The 15,688-nt window shown below is 38.4% G+C and overlaps 1 protein-coding gene across 5 annotated transcripts in view; it reads left to right on the forward strand.

Annotated features, from left to right (window-relative positions):
• Nucleotides 1–15,467, forward strand: part of itgb6 (integrin, beta 6) — a 75,136-nt gene extending 59,669 nt beyond the window's left edge. For 4 of the 5 annotated variants that reach the window (XM_069935388.1, XM_069935389.1, XM_069935387.1 and 1 more), the window contains 4 exons: nucleotides 638–735; nucleotides 7,130–7,249; nucleotides 11,490–11,656; nucleotides 11,968–15,467. In XM_069935388.1, the coding sequence (XP_069791489.1) occupies nucleotides 638–735; nucleotides 7,130–7,249; nucleotides 11,490–11,656; nucleotides 11,968–12,135 (553 nt within the window). In that variant the 3' untranslated portion in view covers nucleotides 12,136–15,467. Of the gene's footprint in view, nucleotides 1–637; nucleotides 736–7,129; nucleotides 7,250–9,649; nucleotides 9,732–11,489; nucleotides 11,657–11,967 lie in introns of those variants that run through there. The other variant, XM_069935391.1, reaches the window with a different exon arrangement.
• Nucleotides 15,468–15,688: the final 221 nt, after the last annotated feature.

Genomic DNA, 15,688 nt, shown 5'->3' on the forward strand with positions numbered 1-15,688 from the left:
TGCTCTATTAGTTGTTTTTTTTTCTTATTCCTTACCTTTGGTTACTCGGTCACCTTGGTTGTTTTTTCGTAGGTTTTCTGTAGGGGTATTTGTGTTTTTCGTACCTGTATAATTTATGACTTTATTCTGAGTTATATCGGGATAAGGGGGTGGGGGGGGGATAAAAATGGACTTTGTATGTCATATTGGGGTTGAAAGAGATTGTATTTTGTGTTTAAACTTATGAGTCTTTGAAAATCAAAACTATTCAAAAAAAAATCACGATCTAATTCCATTTGCAAAGGAATTTTTGTATCTGTTTCAAAAATGCACTTCACACCATAATGTGGCACAAAATAGATTTAAAAGCTAAGATTCATCTGCAAAAAAAAAGGGAGGAGCGTTTTATCTTTTTGTGTACTGTGGCTTTGCTAAACTGTTATATGGTTATATGGTTAATAATAACAGTTTGACATCAACTGTCTAAATATGAATTTCTTAACATTTCCCCAAAAGTATTTTTCCTGATTGAATATTTGCCTTTGAACAAAATGTGTTGGCCATTAAATCATGAGGAACACCAATATTTTAGCTTTTAATGGAAAAAAAACAAAAAGCCTTGCCATTATTAATCCACAATGATGATTCTGTTTCGCAGAAGTTGTGTTGAATGTTATCTGTCTTCGATGGATGGGTCAGGAAATGAATGCCAAGAAAAATGCCTGCTAGTTGATTCCATTGTCAATCACACAGCAGGTAATAAATATAATTTCTTCATCATTTATAGAAAGATTCTAAGACCAACCCTAAAGTGAAACTATGTAAAATATCATAATTATTACCTTTACATCAACATAATGGTGATAAATTTGCTGACAAAGGCCAGTAGTTCTTTGTAGATACCTGTACAAGGTTTTCACTTGACTTTGTTTGAAATAAAAATCCCATTTGTTGGCTCACCTTCACTACCTTTGTCATAGCAGTAAAGATTTTACAGCATTTATTTTGGGGATCTGATTACAGATCTGGTTTAACTGACGCACAATCCAAGTCCATTCATTTAATAAAGATTGTAAGGTTAAAGGTTCCATTATTGTCAAGTAACACTACATTTAGAATGTAATATACATTAAATTTTTTAACTTTTGTCCACTGTAAGGCAGACAGAGAGTTGCCACTTTGTCCAGTGCCCCTCACAGAAACTTACAGCAGCTGGTGTTCTAAAGTGGTCTACCCTCCAGGTACTGACCAGTCCTGCACCTGCTTAGCTTCCGAGATCAGACAATCTCAGGTGTATTCAGGCAATTAGGTGCTGTATGGGGCTGCAAATAAGAATTATATAAGATTCATTGTTTAAAATTATTTTGTTTTAGTTATTTGAAAATGTTTGCATTTGATTCTGGTATGTTTAATAGATTTTAAAATGTAACTTAAAACCCATTTAACAATTAATGTGTAACATTGAAGAAGCTTGACAACTTTGCCAAACCTTTTGCCTGATTTCCTAATGTTTCCTTCGAAATGTTGAGGGCTGGGCTTGTTCTGGCCTGTCCTGAATACTTTATAATGTTATTCAAGTGCTGCCACTCTTTAGGTTCTGGCCAGTCAGCTCTGGATCCACTTTGAGCAGCAAGATCTGCCTTGTGGAGTTGAGTTCAGATACAGGTACACAATTCTTTATCCAGACATCTAAAATCCAGAAAGCTCCAAAATCCAGCAAGTGGGGAGAGAGACGGCAGCGCACGTCAGGCGGGTGAGGGCGAGAGACCAGCAGCGCGAGTCAGGCGGGCGAGTGGGGGAGACCGACAGCGCGAGTTGGGCAGGTGAGAGACCGGCAGTGCGAGACGGGCGGGTGAGAGACTGGCAGCGCGAGTCGGGCGGGCGAGGCGAGTGACCAGCAGCGCGAGTCGGGCGGGCAAGGGAGGGGGGGGAGACCAGCAACGCGACTGGAAGGGGGTGGGGGTGGTATGGCAGCTCAATTCGGGTGGACTTAAATCTGACTTTCCAAAATCCGGAAAAATCCGAAATTCAGAACACGCAGCCCCCCAAGGGTTCTGGATAAAGGATTGTGTACCTGTAATGTGGAACTCCAGTTGCAGCAGGCCAGGAGCAAGTTTCCCTCAGGAGATCCCAGGCCATTTTACTTCTTAATGATCCCTCATCATGATTTTGAATTGTTTTTCTGGCTTGTATATAAAGACATTCAGTTGTTATTCCTTGTAATGCTAACTGTGGATCTGTAGTTTTCAGGTTCAAGTGTTAAATATCAAAATCTCTGCATTAATTATGGTTAATAGTTTATAATATTATCATAGTGTGTTTGCTGAAGATGTTAGCAAATATTTATTGACAATATAACATTTAAGCTCCGACTACAATTATTAAAATAAATCTAAATCTGTTTGGATATGTTAGAACATTGATGGAGTGCCATTGTGATAAATTATTTGTAAAACAAGAGAATAAAAAGGAAGATTTTGTACTTGGGCCATAAATTTTTTGATCTTTGGTCATCCCAAAGGACTTTACAGACAAATAAGTATTTTGCCAGTTTTGTCATTGTGGTAATACAGAAACTAACTTTTGTACAATGAAATATTCTGATGTGGAACTGGGGAGAAAGGATGGCAGATAGCCATATGGTAGTTGCCAAAACATGATGTAACATCCATCAACTTTTGGCAGTTTGCATAAGCACCATGAATGCAAATTAGTTGAATGCAGTGATGTTTCAATTATACTCTATGAGAAAGACAACTTGGGCATCTTGTGTCCATTAGCAGTGAAGTGCAATTGAAGACTGTGCTGGGTCAAACCTGGCACAGGAATAGATGATGAATTGATTTTTGTTAACTCTGGTCACTTGGTTGTTTGATTAAACCAGGCCTTGCTTGCTAGATGTGGGAATGTTGCTGGTTCCCTTCAGAATTGCTGCTCACAGTCAGCAACATTTGTTGCATAATATTTTAACAGCTGTCAGTATTTCTTTAGAGGGTTGGTCTAAGCCCTGGCCTCCACAAGAACTTTAGACTTTAAACCTCAGGAATTCCCTTAGGAATCAAGCTAGGTACGTCCAAACTCTTCTGACACATCCGCTGTGAGTGCAGGCAGCTCACACAGATGCAAGACTTCATCGAGGGGAAGGTTTATTGGGAAGAGATATAAATAGCATATATTGTCAGAGAATTAGAATTTAAAATGGAAACATGCTGCAATTATGTGATAGTACAGATTCTATCACCAATGTGTATATGTACATATGTACAGATGGTAGTGTAGGATGACTGTGATTGGCTGAGAGTGTAGCCACACCTACTGGCAGGTCTTAAAGGATTGCTCCTAGCCAGACAAGGTCATTCTGGACGGGTCGACCTACTTGTGATATGCTCCAGTCTTCTAGTTTATAAAAACCTTGGTTTGGATCAACAAGTCTTTGGTTCTTTCGACATGCACTACAAATTATACATGGCACTTGTAGAACTGTCAATAGTTTTGGTCCAACCACATTGATTTACAATCAAGAAAGTGCATCAAAGACTATTTTTTCAGAAGTCCAAGGAAGTTTGCCAAATGAAAAACACACCAAAATGCTGAAGGAAATCAGCCGGTCTTTTCAGTGTCCAAAAGAAACAAATATATATTGCCAACATTTCAGGCCTGAATCCTTCTTCAAGGAATAAGCAGAATAAGCCGGAAGCAGAAAATTTCAGAAAGACTCAGAATTCAGATAATGCTGGTGAGGGGAGGAATCCAGGCCAACAAAAGGTGTTAATTGGATATGATGAGACGAGGTAAGAATGTATCATGTTTGTGCAAAAGGAGATGAAAAGGAGAGATAGAGCAAGGGGAAGGTAACAGGGAAGAAGTTAAGGGGACAGACATGTCAGCAAAGGGGTGGGATGGAGAATTGAAATGGGTGGCCACTGGGAGATCCATGTTATTGCGGCAGACAGAGCTGAGGTGCTCAATCCAGACTCTCCGATGTAGAGGAAACAACAACAGGATTACTGGATGCATTAGATTACTGCTTCAGATTCACAAGTCTAATGTTGCTTCACTTGGAAGGACTATTTTGGGCCTCAAAAGGTGGTGAGGGAGGAGTTGTCGGAAAAGTGGAGCATCTCCTGCGGTCACAGGGGTAGGTCGCAAGGGGACAATTGGTCGGTAGGAAGGAGTAGGCAAGGGAGTCATGGAGGGAGCGGTCCCAGTGGAAAGAGGAGAGGATAGGGTAATATGTGTCTTGTGGTGGGATCATGTAGTAGGTGGTGAAAATGGCAAAGGAGGATGTGTTGGATGCAGATACTGGTGGGGAGGTAGGTGAGGACGAGGAATCCTGTCCTTGTTGTGCGTGGGGGGTGGAGGGGGCCAGGGCAGATGTGCAGGTATTGGAGGATATACGGGTGAGCGTTAAATTGATGATGATAGAGTGAAAGCCACATTGTTTGAAGGAGGAGAGCATCTCTGATGATCTGGCATGGACGTCCTCATCCTGGGTACAGATTTGTCGGAGACGGAGGAATTGAGAGAATGGAATGGAGTCCTTACAGAGGACAGGGTGGGAAGAAGGTTAGTCAAGGTAGCTGTGGGAGTTGGTGGGTTTGTAGAAAATGTCTGTTGTGAGTTTGTCTCCCTAGTTTGGGACAGAGATCGAGGAAAGGGAGAGTGTTTTTTTGAGGTCAGGTTGGAAGTTGGCAGCAAAGAGGATGAAGTTGATCATCATCATGGGTTCATGAGGCACTTGCGCCACACCTCCTCCCTCCCCATCATTCAGGGCCCAAAATAGTCCTTCCAAGTGAAACAACATTTCACCTGTGAATCTGCAGGGGTCAACTACAGCATCCAGTGCTCCCATTGTGGTCTCCTTTACATCGATATACTGGACACAGATTGGGAGTTTGTTTTGCTGAGCACCTCAGTTCTGTCCACCACAATATCGTGGATCTCCCAATGGCCACCCATTTTCATTTTCCATTCCCTTGCTGACATGACTGATCATGTTCCCTTGCGCTGCCAGACTGAGTCTGCTTGCAAATTGGAGGAACAGCACCTCATCTTCCAACTGGGCACCCTCCAACCAGATGGCAGTAACATCGACCTCTCTGGCTTTTGTTTCCCCCCCCCCCCCCCATTTCTTCCTCTGTCACTTTCCCCCAGCTCTGTCTCTCCATTCCACCTCCTTTTTTACAAATATTATATTCTTACCTCGGCCCTTATCCTATCCTTTTGTTGACCTGGATTCCTCCCCCAGTCACAGCATTGTCTGAATTTTGTCACTTTCTGAGATTTTCTGATTCTGGCTTATTCTGCTTATTCATTGAAGAAGGGCTCAGGCCCGAAACAATGACAATATATCTTTGTATCCCATGGATATTAAAAAGACTGGCTGAGTTCTCCTAGCATTTCAGTGTAATTTTACTACAATCACAGCGTCTGCAGACTTTGTGTTTCATGAAGTTTGGCATATCCACAAGGTCTCTTAACAACTTTTATAGATGTACCATGTATCTTGTCTGGATGTATCAGTATTTGCAATGGGAACTGCTCCGCTGAAGGCAGCAAGAAACTGCAGAGAGTTGCAAACTCATCTCGGGCCATGCTCGCAAACCAGCCTCCCATCCATCCACTCTGGCTACACCTCCCACTGTCTTGGGAAAGCTGCCAATATATTAAATAAGTTACATACGTGCTTTAAAAAAAATGAACCTTCAGATTTAAGGACACTTTCTCTCCTGCTACTATCTTCAATGGATGTATCACTGGCAAAAAGATGATGGTTTAACTGTACTTTTCTCTCTACCCAGCACTTTGTTTTCTCTCTAACCAGCACTATGTTTTCTCTCTATCCAGCACTATGTTTTTGTACATTTCTCAATACCATGCACTATTTAACTAATTGTACACTTCCCTATATATAGTTGATTTATCCATCTGTTTATTATTATTACACAAGCTGCAATATGAGTTGACTTCCTGGTCAGCACACAAAACAAAGCTTTATACTGTATCTCAGGACACGTGACTATAAAGAATTCATTTAAATTCAATTTTCTTTTTAAGAAAGGATGAAGTGGTGTGGGAGACAGACAATTAGAGATTCACAAAGCTAATCTCTGGAATGAGAGAGTTGTCCTTTTATGATCAGCTAGAGAGATATTGATTGATTTAGAAGGATGCCATTTTGATAGGGCATGAGAGAGGAGATGTTGAGATGTTTCCACTCGTAGGAAAATCTTGAATGAGGTAACATCATTACAAGATGAGGGAACAGTCATTGAAAACTGAGGTGTGTTGGAATGTTTTCTCGCAGATGTTGTTGAATCTCCGTCCCTGAAGGTTCATCTGTGAAAATGAATACAATTGCTGCTCCCGTGCCAAAAGGAACTGTTCAAATATGGAACTTGTTATTTAGAACAATAAATAGTTAAATTCCAAGTAAATTACATTGAAATCAGTATAAATTTGTTAATGTGGTCCTACAAAGCTTTTAAGTAAAATGATAGTTACGCAACATTTAGTCAAAACACAGAGATATCTTACCTCCTATGGACACTAAGAGACCTACCAAGTTCCTCCCTCATCTCTGTGTTTCAACTACAATCACAGCATCTGCAGACTTCCGTGTAACATTCAACATAACAGAAGGATTAATACTTAAAGCTTTAAAATATTACAATTTTATATCTGCTTGAAATACTCACCTCATTCTATATCAAAAGTCTCAACATCATTTTGTTTGAGTGAAGTGTAATGTTTTCTCAGTAGATTTATTATAAAGACTGACGATGAAGAATTTTTGGAAGATGGGAACTAGGGGGTATCAAGTGCTGTGGAAGGAATGTGATGAATGCTGGAAGACTGCATGCCCAATTTTATGAAATTGCTACTGAAGACAGTTGACTCATGTCTTTATGAGCCAATGCTGATGGATCACACATGAAGTGACTAAAATGAAAAGAGCTGAGAATCCTTTCCAACAAACCATTTGAAAGGAAATAAGATTTCAGATGTATTTTACTGAAATATTATTTTATCAATCACTGAATAGAAAAAAATAGCCATTTTAGATAATTTTCAGAGTGGTTTCAGTTTGATTTTTGCTCATTTTTAAACATGACTTTAAATCTGTATTCTCAAACCATTTCTTTTGTAGACTTTAAAGAAAACCAATCGACCTACTGTACGTTAAAAGGTGCCGATGATTGTACAATATCATTCCGTTTTGTTAAACATGAAAATGGAAGATCAGTACTTTATGATCTTGAACAAACAGGTGAGCATGACCACACATCATTTAGATCAATTCATAAAAGTCTTTTCTATCTTTGTCATGCCTCAGGATGGCAGATATCTGTGAAGCATAAGTTACGATATTTAAAAATTGAGAACAAACTTATTAAATTATATTTAATATACATTTTATTTGTCTCACATTCCATTTGAGTTTTCAGCATAATTTTAGCGGAAAGTACCCATATTACTCTTGAGTAAGTAAAATATCCTATTCATGAGATGGGGGGTATATAAGAATGAATGCAGACTGCCATCAATACATTAATTGAAAATCTAAGAAATATGAAACAAGTCAGGTGGCCTTTGTGAAGAGTGAAACAGAGTTTATGTTTTGAGCCAGTGATGTTTCATCAGAACTGGGTGGAACATAGCCCTCAAAAATAAATACTGTATTATGAATTAACAATTTAAATATCGATTCAAACATCATCTATTAGACAACATCTGATTTCAGAAAGGGACAGATATGTTCCAGATGAACTATCTTTGAAAATATATTCAATTGTACATCATATCTTAGGTTATATTAATTATATACACCTTTGCAAACAGTATTTCAAATTACTAATGAAAGATCAGCTATGTCTATGAATCTGCCATATATCCTTCATCAAGTTCTGGAGCTGAAACACAATATGAGAAAAGAAAATGAAGTAAATAAATGATTTCCACCCTCGTTGTTGACCACCTGAAAAGTTCACTGCCAAGCCAATGTGCCTGCCTTCCTTGAATCTTATTAGTCCTTCTGACACCTGCTGCATGTGTGGTCATAAAACAAAGGTACTTAATTTGATCCACTGCCCACACTTGCCCCATTTTGGCCCCACAACCAAATTAATTTTTTTTGCAGACTGGCAGCTATCATCGATCTTAAGGCTTGGTTTTATTGCCCTCCTGTTAACAGAGCAGGCTAGGAGAGGGAACGAGGCCTCTAGATGACACATTCCGGTTTCCATTAGCTACAATCCCCTCCCTACCTCTGTCTCCTTTCCTTTAGCTCTTTGTCTCTCTTTTTCTCTCTCTCTCTTCCCTTTTCTCTCTAAGCACTTTTACACAGCCACGGAGGAGCAGAAAATTTGCAAAAGTTTTCTGCTCCACTGGCATGTAAAAATCTCAAGATAATATTTATTCATTTTCCACCAGGACCCCTGCACATTTTTGCGAGTGGCTGCAATCTAAATTGACTGCAGGCATTCCACAAAAATAGGCTCCTACCCCTGTCAACCTTGTTCCTAGCCCTGGCCATCCATTCCCCCCCCCCCCCCCCCCCGCTTCCAGCCATCTATTGTCCCCTGCCCCCCAGCTGTCAATTCCCCCAGCCGTCAATTCCCCCCACTCCCGCCCCACCCATCTGTGGCCCTGCGCCCCCATCTAATTCCAGATGCGGCAGCAGGGGCCGAACCCAGAGTTCACCTGAGCGTTGCACCGGCTCGCGGCAAGAAGCAGGTGGCAGTGGCAAGAAGCAGGCGGCGACAGCTCAGTGTTGGAGCCATGGCTGACTTCCTTACCCATAATCCCCCATGCAGCTAGAACCGCTCTACCAGAGCCAGAGTTACACAGAGCGGTTCCAGCTGCATGAGAGATCATGGGTAAGGAAGACAGCCATCGCTCCCGCATTGAGCCAGCCGCCGCCTGCTTCTCTCCCACTGGGTGCTGGGGGATGAATCACTTTTCCACCAAAGGTAAGAAAGGGCACCAATGGGGATGGAGACAGGGGTGATAGGGAATGACCTACTCCCTCCTCAACCTACCTCCACCTCAAATGTCCAGCTTTTGAAAATACAGCAACTCCAAAATCACCGCAGCTGCCGAGTAAACATCCTGTCTTGTGAACGGCCCCGCCAGAAGTAAGTATGCTGATTTTTTTTTTTCGGTATTTCTCCTTTACTTCTGTGTAAAAATTCAACCTGTCTCCTTTTCCCCAGCTCTGCATTCACAGAGCCCAGCCCCCCCCCCCCATCAATTCTCACTTTTCCTCTCTCTGTCCTCCTATCTATGCCAATTAACACCTTGTTTGTTGGTCTGTACTCCTCCCCTGCCTTTCTTTCTTCTCCCTTGCTTTTTACTCATACCCTGAAGAAGGGTCGAGGCCGAAACATCAGTTATATATCTTTACCTCCTGTGGACGCAGCAAGACCTGCTGAGTTCCTCCAGCATTTCTGTGTTTTTACATCCTAAGTACTACCCTGGAGATATTGCAATTTGTGATAATCAGGCTCATTTAAAAACTGTTGAAATTGATGTAAATACTGTAATGAAGATTGAAATTATTAAAATGTTACTTTTGTTTTAAAAATATTAAATTGCTTTGAGTTAATTTGAAAAAAAAATTGCAAGGAAATAAAAAATAAACTAAAATCAGTTAAATTTCCAATTTTAGTGAAATGTGATCACATTCAATGTACCAAGTCTGACTGATGTAATGCTAAGGGACCAAATAGGAAGCGTATCTACTCATCAACTCAATAAATTGTGACAGTGAGTGCCTCTGTGTTACGTTCAGGTGTTTTTTTCGACTTCTGCAAGAGGACACAGGAATGAAAGTTGAGAACCTGCTGGTACACACATTGGAGCTGTCCTTGGAAATGCTACTCAGTTGTCAGCAAAATATGGCTCATTGTGTGTTAGGAAGGATTTTAAAAGTAAGATAGAAAAGGATTATTTGAAGATGCCAAATGTTGAATTTTAAAAAAGCTGCAGTTACATTCTCTTAAAAAATGAACAATTATAAATGCACAGAAGGTAATAGACATTTTATTAGGAAGTCAAGAATTGCCATTAATAATTGAGATGCAATTCACTGTTGACATCAGTTTTCAAAGCAGTAATAAAAAAATGCTGTGTCTTTTATGTTGGGGGTTTCTCCCAAGTATTTAACTGCCCGCCTATTTGAAAGTGGAACTAAAACAAGAGGAATTCCCAGTATATTGGACAGTGGAAGAGAAGCATTGTAAGAGTATGGCGTGCTTGACCATGTCTCAATCTGCAGATAGTTTGGGGGCCAAGAAGGCTGGAAGAGGATTTGCTTTCAGAAATATTTCCAAGTTATATTTCTCATAAATATTTTCACTTGATAGTTTGAGGGGGAGAAATTGAGAATATTTGATTGCATTTCCCACTTCAGTAAGTGAAATGTTTAATTAAAAAAATGAATTAAAAACAAGTTCACACAATCTACATTAGTCAGAACATGTAGCAAGGTTTTGAAGCAGATCCTTGAAGGAAATCATATACATTTTAGAGTTATTTTGTGTCTTTGTTTCTAGGAATTTTCTTTAATAAGACTATATGATTGAGTTATTTAAATATTTGGAATACGGTAGTTGTTGTTATTGATTATCTATAGAGACACAATTATGATCAGACCAAAAGTTAAACATAAAATAATTATTTCATTTGAAAACAATTGCATGGAGGATGGCACAGTGGCACAGCTAATGGCACCTGCTGCCTCACAAGTCCGAGAGCACAGGTTCAATCCTAACCTCTTGCATCTCAATTATTAATGGCAGTTCTTGACTTTATAATAAAATGTCTATTACCTTCTGTGCATTTTTAATTGTTCATTTTTTTAAGAGAATGTAATTCAACATTTGGCATCTCCAAATAATCCTTTTCTATCTTACACTTAAAATCCTTCCTAAGACTACATGGGTTTCTCCCAGATGTTCTGGTTTCCTCCCACCTCCCAAAGCCATGTGGGTTGGAAAGCTCATTGGCAACTGTAAATTGCCCTTTGTAGATGAGTTGTGAAATCTGGGAAGTCAATAGGAATGTGTGGAAAACTCATAAAAATGGATTGACGGTCACTGTGGACTTGTTGGGCTGAAGGGATAGTCTCCGTGCCAGGTAACTTTATTGAAAAATTGAATAAATGTTGGAAGTTTGGAATTAGATCCAAGACCGAGAAAGTACATGATTAAATGCATAGAATTTGGAATTGTGCATTAATTCAGTCCTTGTTTTTATTATGTGCCCACCATAGCAAACTTCAGTAGACTCTGTTATTGAATTGCACGCATCTGCTGAGGTGTGAATGAAAATGTGGCATCTTTAACAGAGAACAAGCCCTCCACTTTTATCAATTTTTGGTTGGCTCTAGAGCACAGTATTTCACATGATTTCAGATCCTGTTATTCATTCTCAAAACTATCACTCCAACCAATGTTTCTCTATCTTAACAACAATCATGTACTGAAACATTATTATTTTTTTTGCAGAATGTCCTTTGCCACCAAATATTTTTATGATAATTTTAGGAATATCTTTGGCTATCCTTGTTGTTGGATTGATTATTCTCTGTATATGGAAGATGCTTATATCAATTCATGACCATAAAGAAGTAGCCAAATTTGAGGCAGAACGAGCAAAAGCTAAATGGCAAACAGTATGTATACAAATTTAAATAATTTCTTTAATTCCATTTGAATATAACTATATAATGGCCTTGCATATTTTGCTGAGCTCATAAAACTATTGTAGTCAATATAGAAATGTACTAATAACAGCTAATTTAACAAGAATATTCATGAAGTACAGAACTGATTTCTGATCATTAATATTACTGACATGATTGTAACATAACTTGAAATGGCAATGAACTATAAAGTTACCATAGAAATAGAGGTCGTGCACTATTGGTCAATAGCATAATGTGTGCAATTTTTACTGAATATATATATCATGTTATATTTTCAGGACACAAATCCACTTTACAGAGGTTCAATTTCCACATATAAAAATGTGATCTACAAAAGTAATGAGAAAAGGGTATTTTTAAAGAAAGATGAGAGCCTTCAAGCCACAGATATTAAGAAAGGATATTCCAGAGTTTGGAATCCAGATTGTAGAATTCATGGCCACTAAAGCTGAAACGGTAATGTAAGAGGGCACAAGTTTAAGTTTATTTGTCATCTGATTGTACCAGTACAACCTGATGAAAGAGTGTTGTCCAGTCCATGGTGCAGAACAGTGTAAAACATGCATTAAGACATGTACAGGTATACCCTGTTTTATGAAGACTCATTTTATGAAAATTCGCTTTTACGAAGAAACCTGTGTTTGCTATCTGAAAGAAATTTGAATGGGTTTTCGCTTTTACGAAAATAGCCTTCAATAGTAGTGAATGGGTTTTCTCTTTACGCCACTTCGGCTTACAGAAGATTTCATAGGAGCACTTTAGTTTCATAAAGCAGGGTATACCTGTACACAGTACGTATGTACATTTATTAAAATAAATATTAATAGTAGAATCACGGAGAGTTGTTTTGGCAGTCTTTCAGCAGACTCACTGCCGATAGGAAGAAGTTGTTCCTCAGTCTGGTAGTTCTGGCTCTGACATTTCCGTATCTTTTTCCTGATGGGAGTAGCTGGAAGATGCTTCGTGGAGGGTGGTAGGGATCCTCCCTGATTGTACAAGCCATCTTTAAACAACTATCTTGATAAATCACATCAGTGCGAGGGAGGGAGGCCAGAATGAAAGAAGCACAGAAGCAGATGCTATTATGTTTCATGTTTTAAGCTGTTTATAATGCAGGACAAAGAAAGGCCTTTTAATTCGAAAATTAGAGAAACCTTGCCAAATGTGTTATTCAATGAGTTACAACTATCTAAAATACTGTCATTCTAATACATTAAATGTTCTTTTTAAATGATTTGGTCCACTAACCTAGTAAAAATATGACCTGATTTTAAATGGGTTTCTATCTCTACTAAATTAGTGAACCATAGAATTTGATTTGAAAATGTATCATTTAATTTTCAGGGTTTTATCCATACATTAACCCGATGAAAGAAAATATAGAATAAACAATAATATTAGTAAAAATCACAGTAACTTTGTTTTTGCTCAGTTAACTCCTGTCATAATATATAAGAGAGTAGTTAATCATGTCTAAATATGGACATAAAAGGATCAAAACACCTAGCAGGCCAGGCAGCACCAATGTAAAGAGAAACAGGATGGACACAAGATCAAATATTTTTCCTCAGTTACTGTCTGACCTGCTAAGTACTTCCAGGATTTTCTGATTTCATTTCAGATTTCCTGCATCTGTAGTTTGTTCTTTTTCATTTTTTGAGATAAAACTCTGGTTCAACAGATTGGATCCAAATATTATATTATAGCCTATGTTAGACCAATCGAGTTTTCATTTTGTATAATGGCTTTAGAAACACTAGGAAAGCACAACTTATTTTTCCCATGTGTTATAAAAGTAGATGCAGGCCATTCAGCCTCATTATTCAGGATCAGCAAACACCATAGGACATAAGAACAAAGTTAAGGGAGGGAAATTTAGAGGGAAGATCAGGAGTAAGTTTCTTACACAAAGAGTTCTGGGTACCTGGAATGCCTTGCAGGGATGGTGGTGGGGGCTGAAACATTGGGGGACTTAAGATACTCTTAGATGGATACATGGATGAAAGAAACCTAGAGGGATATGGGATAGGGAGGGTTTAGTACATCTTTTAGGAAGGAATATATGGGTCAGCGTAATATTGAGGGCCAATTGTGTAGCATTGTTTTAATTTCAATGAGGCACCTTTAATACAGTTCTTCGTAAACCTTCTCGACATTGGTGTGATTTTACAGCCAATTATATGGCTGAAAGTGATACATTTTCATGTGCTTGTTTTATTCACTCTTGCAAATTCCTGCTGATTAACTTAAACACCTTGACTAGGTGGTCTGTAATTTTCAGATTTCAGAGACCCCGATTCACAGTATCGCAAAACTACCTGTGCATTTCATTTTCAGGGCTAGTGGGGGGGAAATGTTCACAATGCTGTAAAATGTCTTAGTTGGAAAATTACTGCAACTACATTCTTACGTTGTACTAACCAGATGTCCAAATGTCAGTGTAAATATGAACAGGCTGCTCTAACATAGCAGATAAATGCAAATTGTGATTAATTAAAGGATGACTGGAGTGAGTCCATGATGCTTACTTGTATTCAGCAGTCACTAGGTTCCAAAATGTTGTGTTAGAGGTGGACAGAGGGTGCATAGCCATTATTTATCTCCAGCATAATGTAGTTCAATAAACAGTGATGGCATTTCACTCAACCGTCTGACTCCTGATTCTACAAAACCTGCTGCCATTGTAAATTATCTGTAATGTTACAGTTTATTTATTTTTCATTTAGAACATTTCTTTGTCTTCTGTTCTAAGGCATCAGTGTGTGCACCACCTATTTGTCTTTGAATAGTTCATGTGCTTTGTTGTCACACGTTAGTGTACTCTTCCCAACTTACCATTCTTACTGCTACAGAAATCAGTCACAAGTTTGTTTGTTCCAAATTCTGCAGGTTAAGGGAATGTCGATTGTCTGGTCTCAGAGCACAGAAAATCATCAATGCTTTCAGTAATTAAAAAATGGAGTAAATCTATAGGTTAATCAGGAGGAAGAGATTGAAAAAAAAGTTTGATCATACAGTTTTTAAAATTATTTGTTAAATAACAATATTCTGATAATAAATGAGAACTTTGATGGTCATAATGAAATCAACTTACTCATCAAGGATTGATGGCACAATTATTTAATTCTATTAAAGACATTCATAGTCAGTTTTGAATTGGAGAATCTGTTTGTGTTTTTTGTAATCCTTTTGCACAAAGCACAGATCTGTCTAATACACACTAAATAACTTGTTCATTGAGGATTTATTTAAGAATTAATTTGTATTCTATTCAATTTACGAGATGATGTTCGGTATTGGTCTGACAAATTCTGTTGATTTTGTGATTGTACGTTATGGCATTCATCCACAGCAATGTGCAGGGTTCAGACAAACTACAGACGGCAACAGAATCACATTTCCAATTCCCAGAATGCTCCAGTACCACAAAAAAATGTTTAGTATTGAGGCGCAGCCACTAATGGGAAAAAAACCCAGATTTGTGTTTCCAGATACTTGGATGCCAGTTCAGAATATATAACCAGTGAGAACAATAACAGTAAATTCAATTCATAGTACGATTAATCAATGTTTCAGTGCTTCATGTCCTTCAGAAATGCTGCATATTTTTGCTTTTTGTGTTTTCACATTTACATTTAATTTTTTGTATATTTTATTGCAAATAACCTAATGCAACACTGCTTAATGCAGTCTTTATTTTCAATAAAGTCTAGACCTTATGAATGGCAATATATGCCAGATATAGTCCTCTTTGAAAGATGTATGTGATATTATCAAAGTTTTTACTATATAGAAATAAAATTCTGTCTTGCCTATAAATCTTTTTGACCTTTTTCTGGGATATACTGCTGATGTTTGGCCGATATTTGCAACACTCTTTGCCTACCTGTGTTTGCAATGAATATGCAAGAATCAACCACAAACTGGAACTGGCATCTGGAAAATAGGTTCCCTTCCAGAAGAGACATTAGAAATGAACATTGATTGGTGAATGAAGTG

The sequence above is a fragment of the Narcine bancroftii genome, chromosome 4, assembly GCF_036971445.1.
Source record: "Narcine bancroftii isolate sNarBan1 chromosome 4, sNarBan1.hap1, whole genome shotgun sequence".
Taxonomy (NCBI): Eukaryota; Metazoa; Chordata; class Chondrichthyes; order Torpediniformes; family Narcinidae; genus Narcine; species Narcine bancroftii.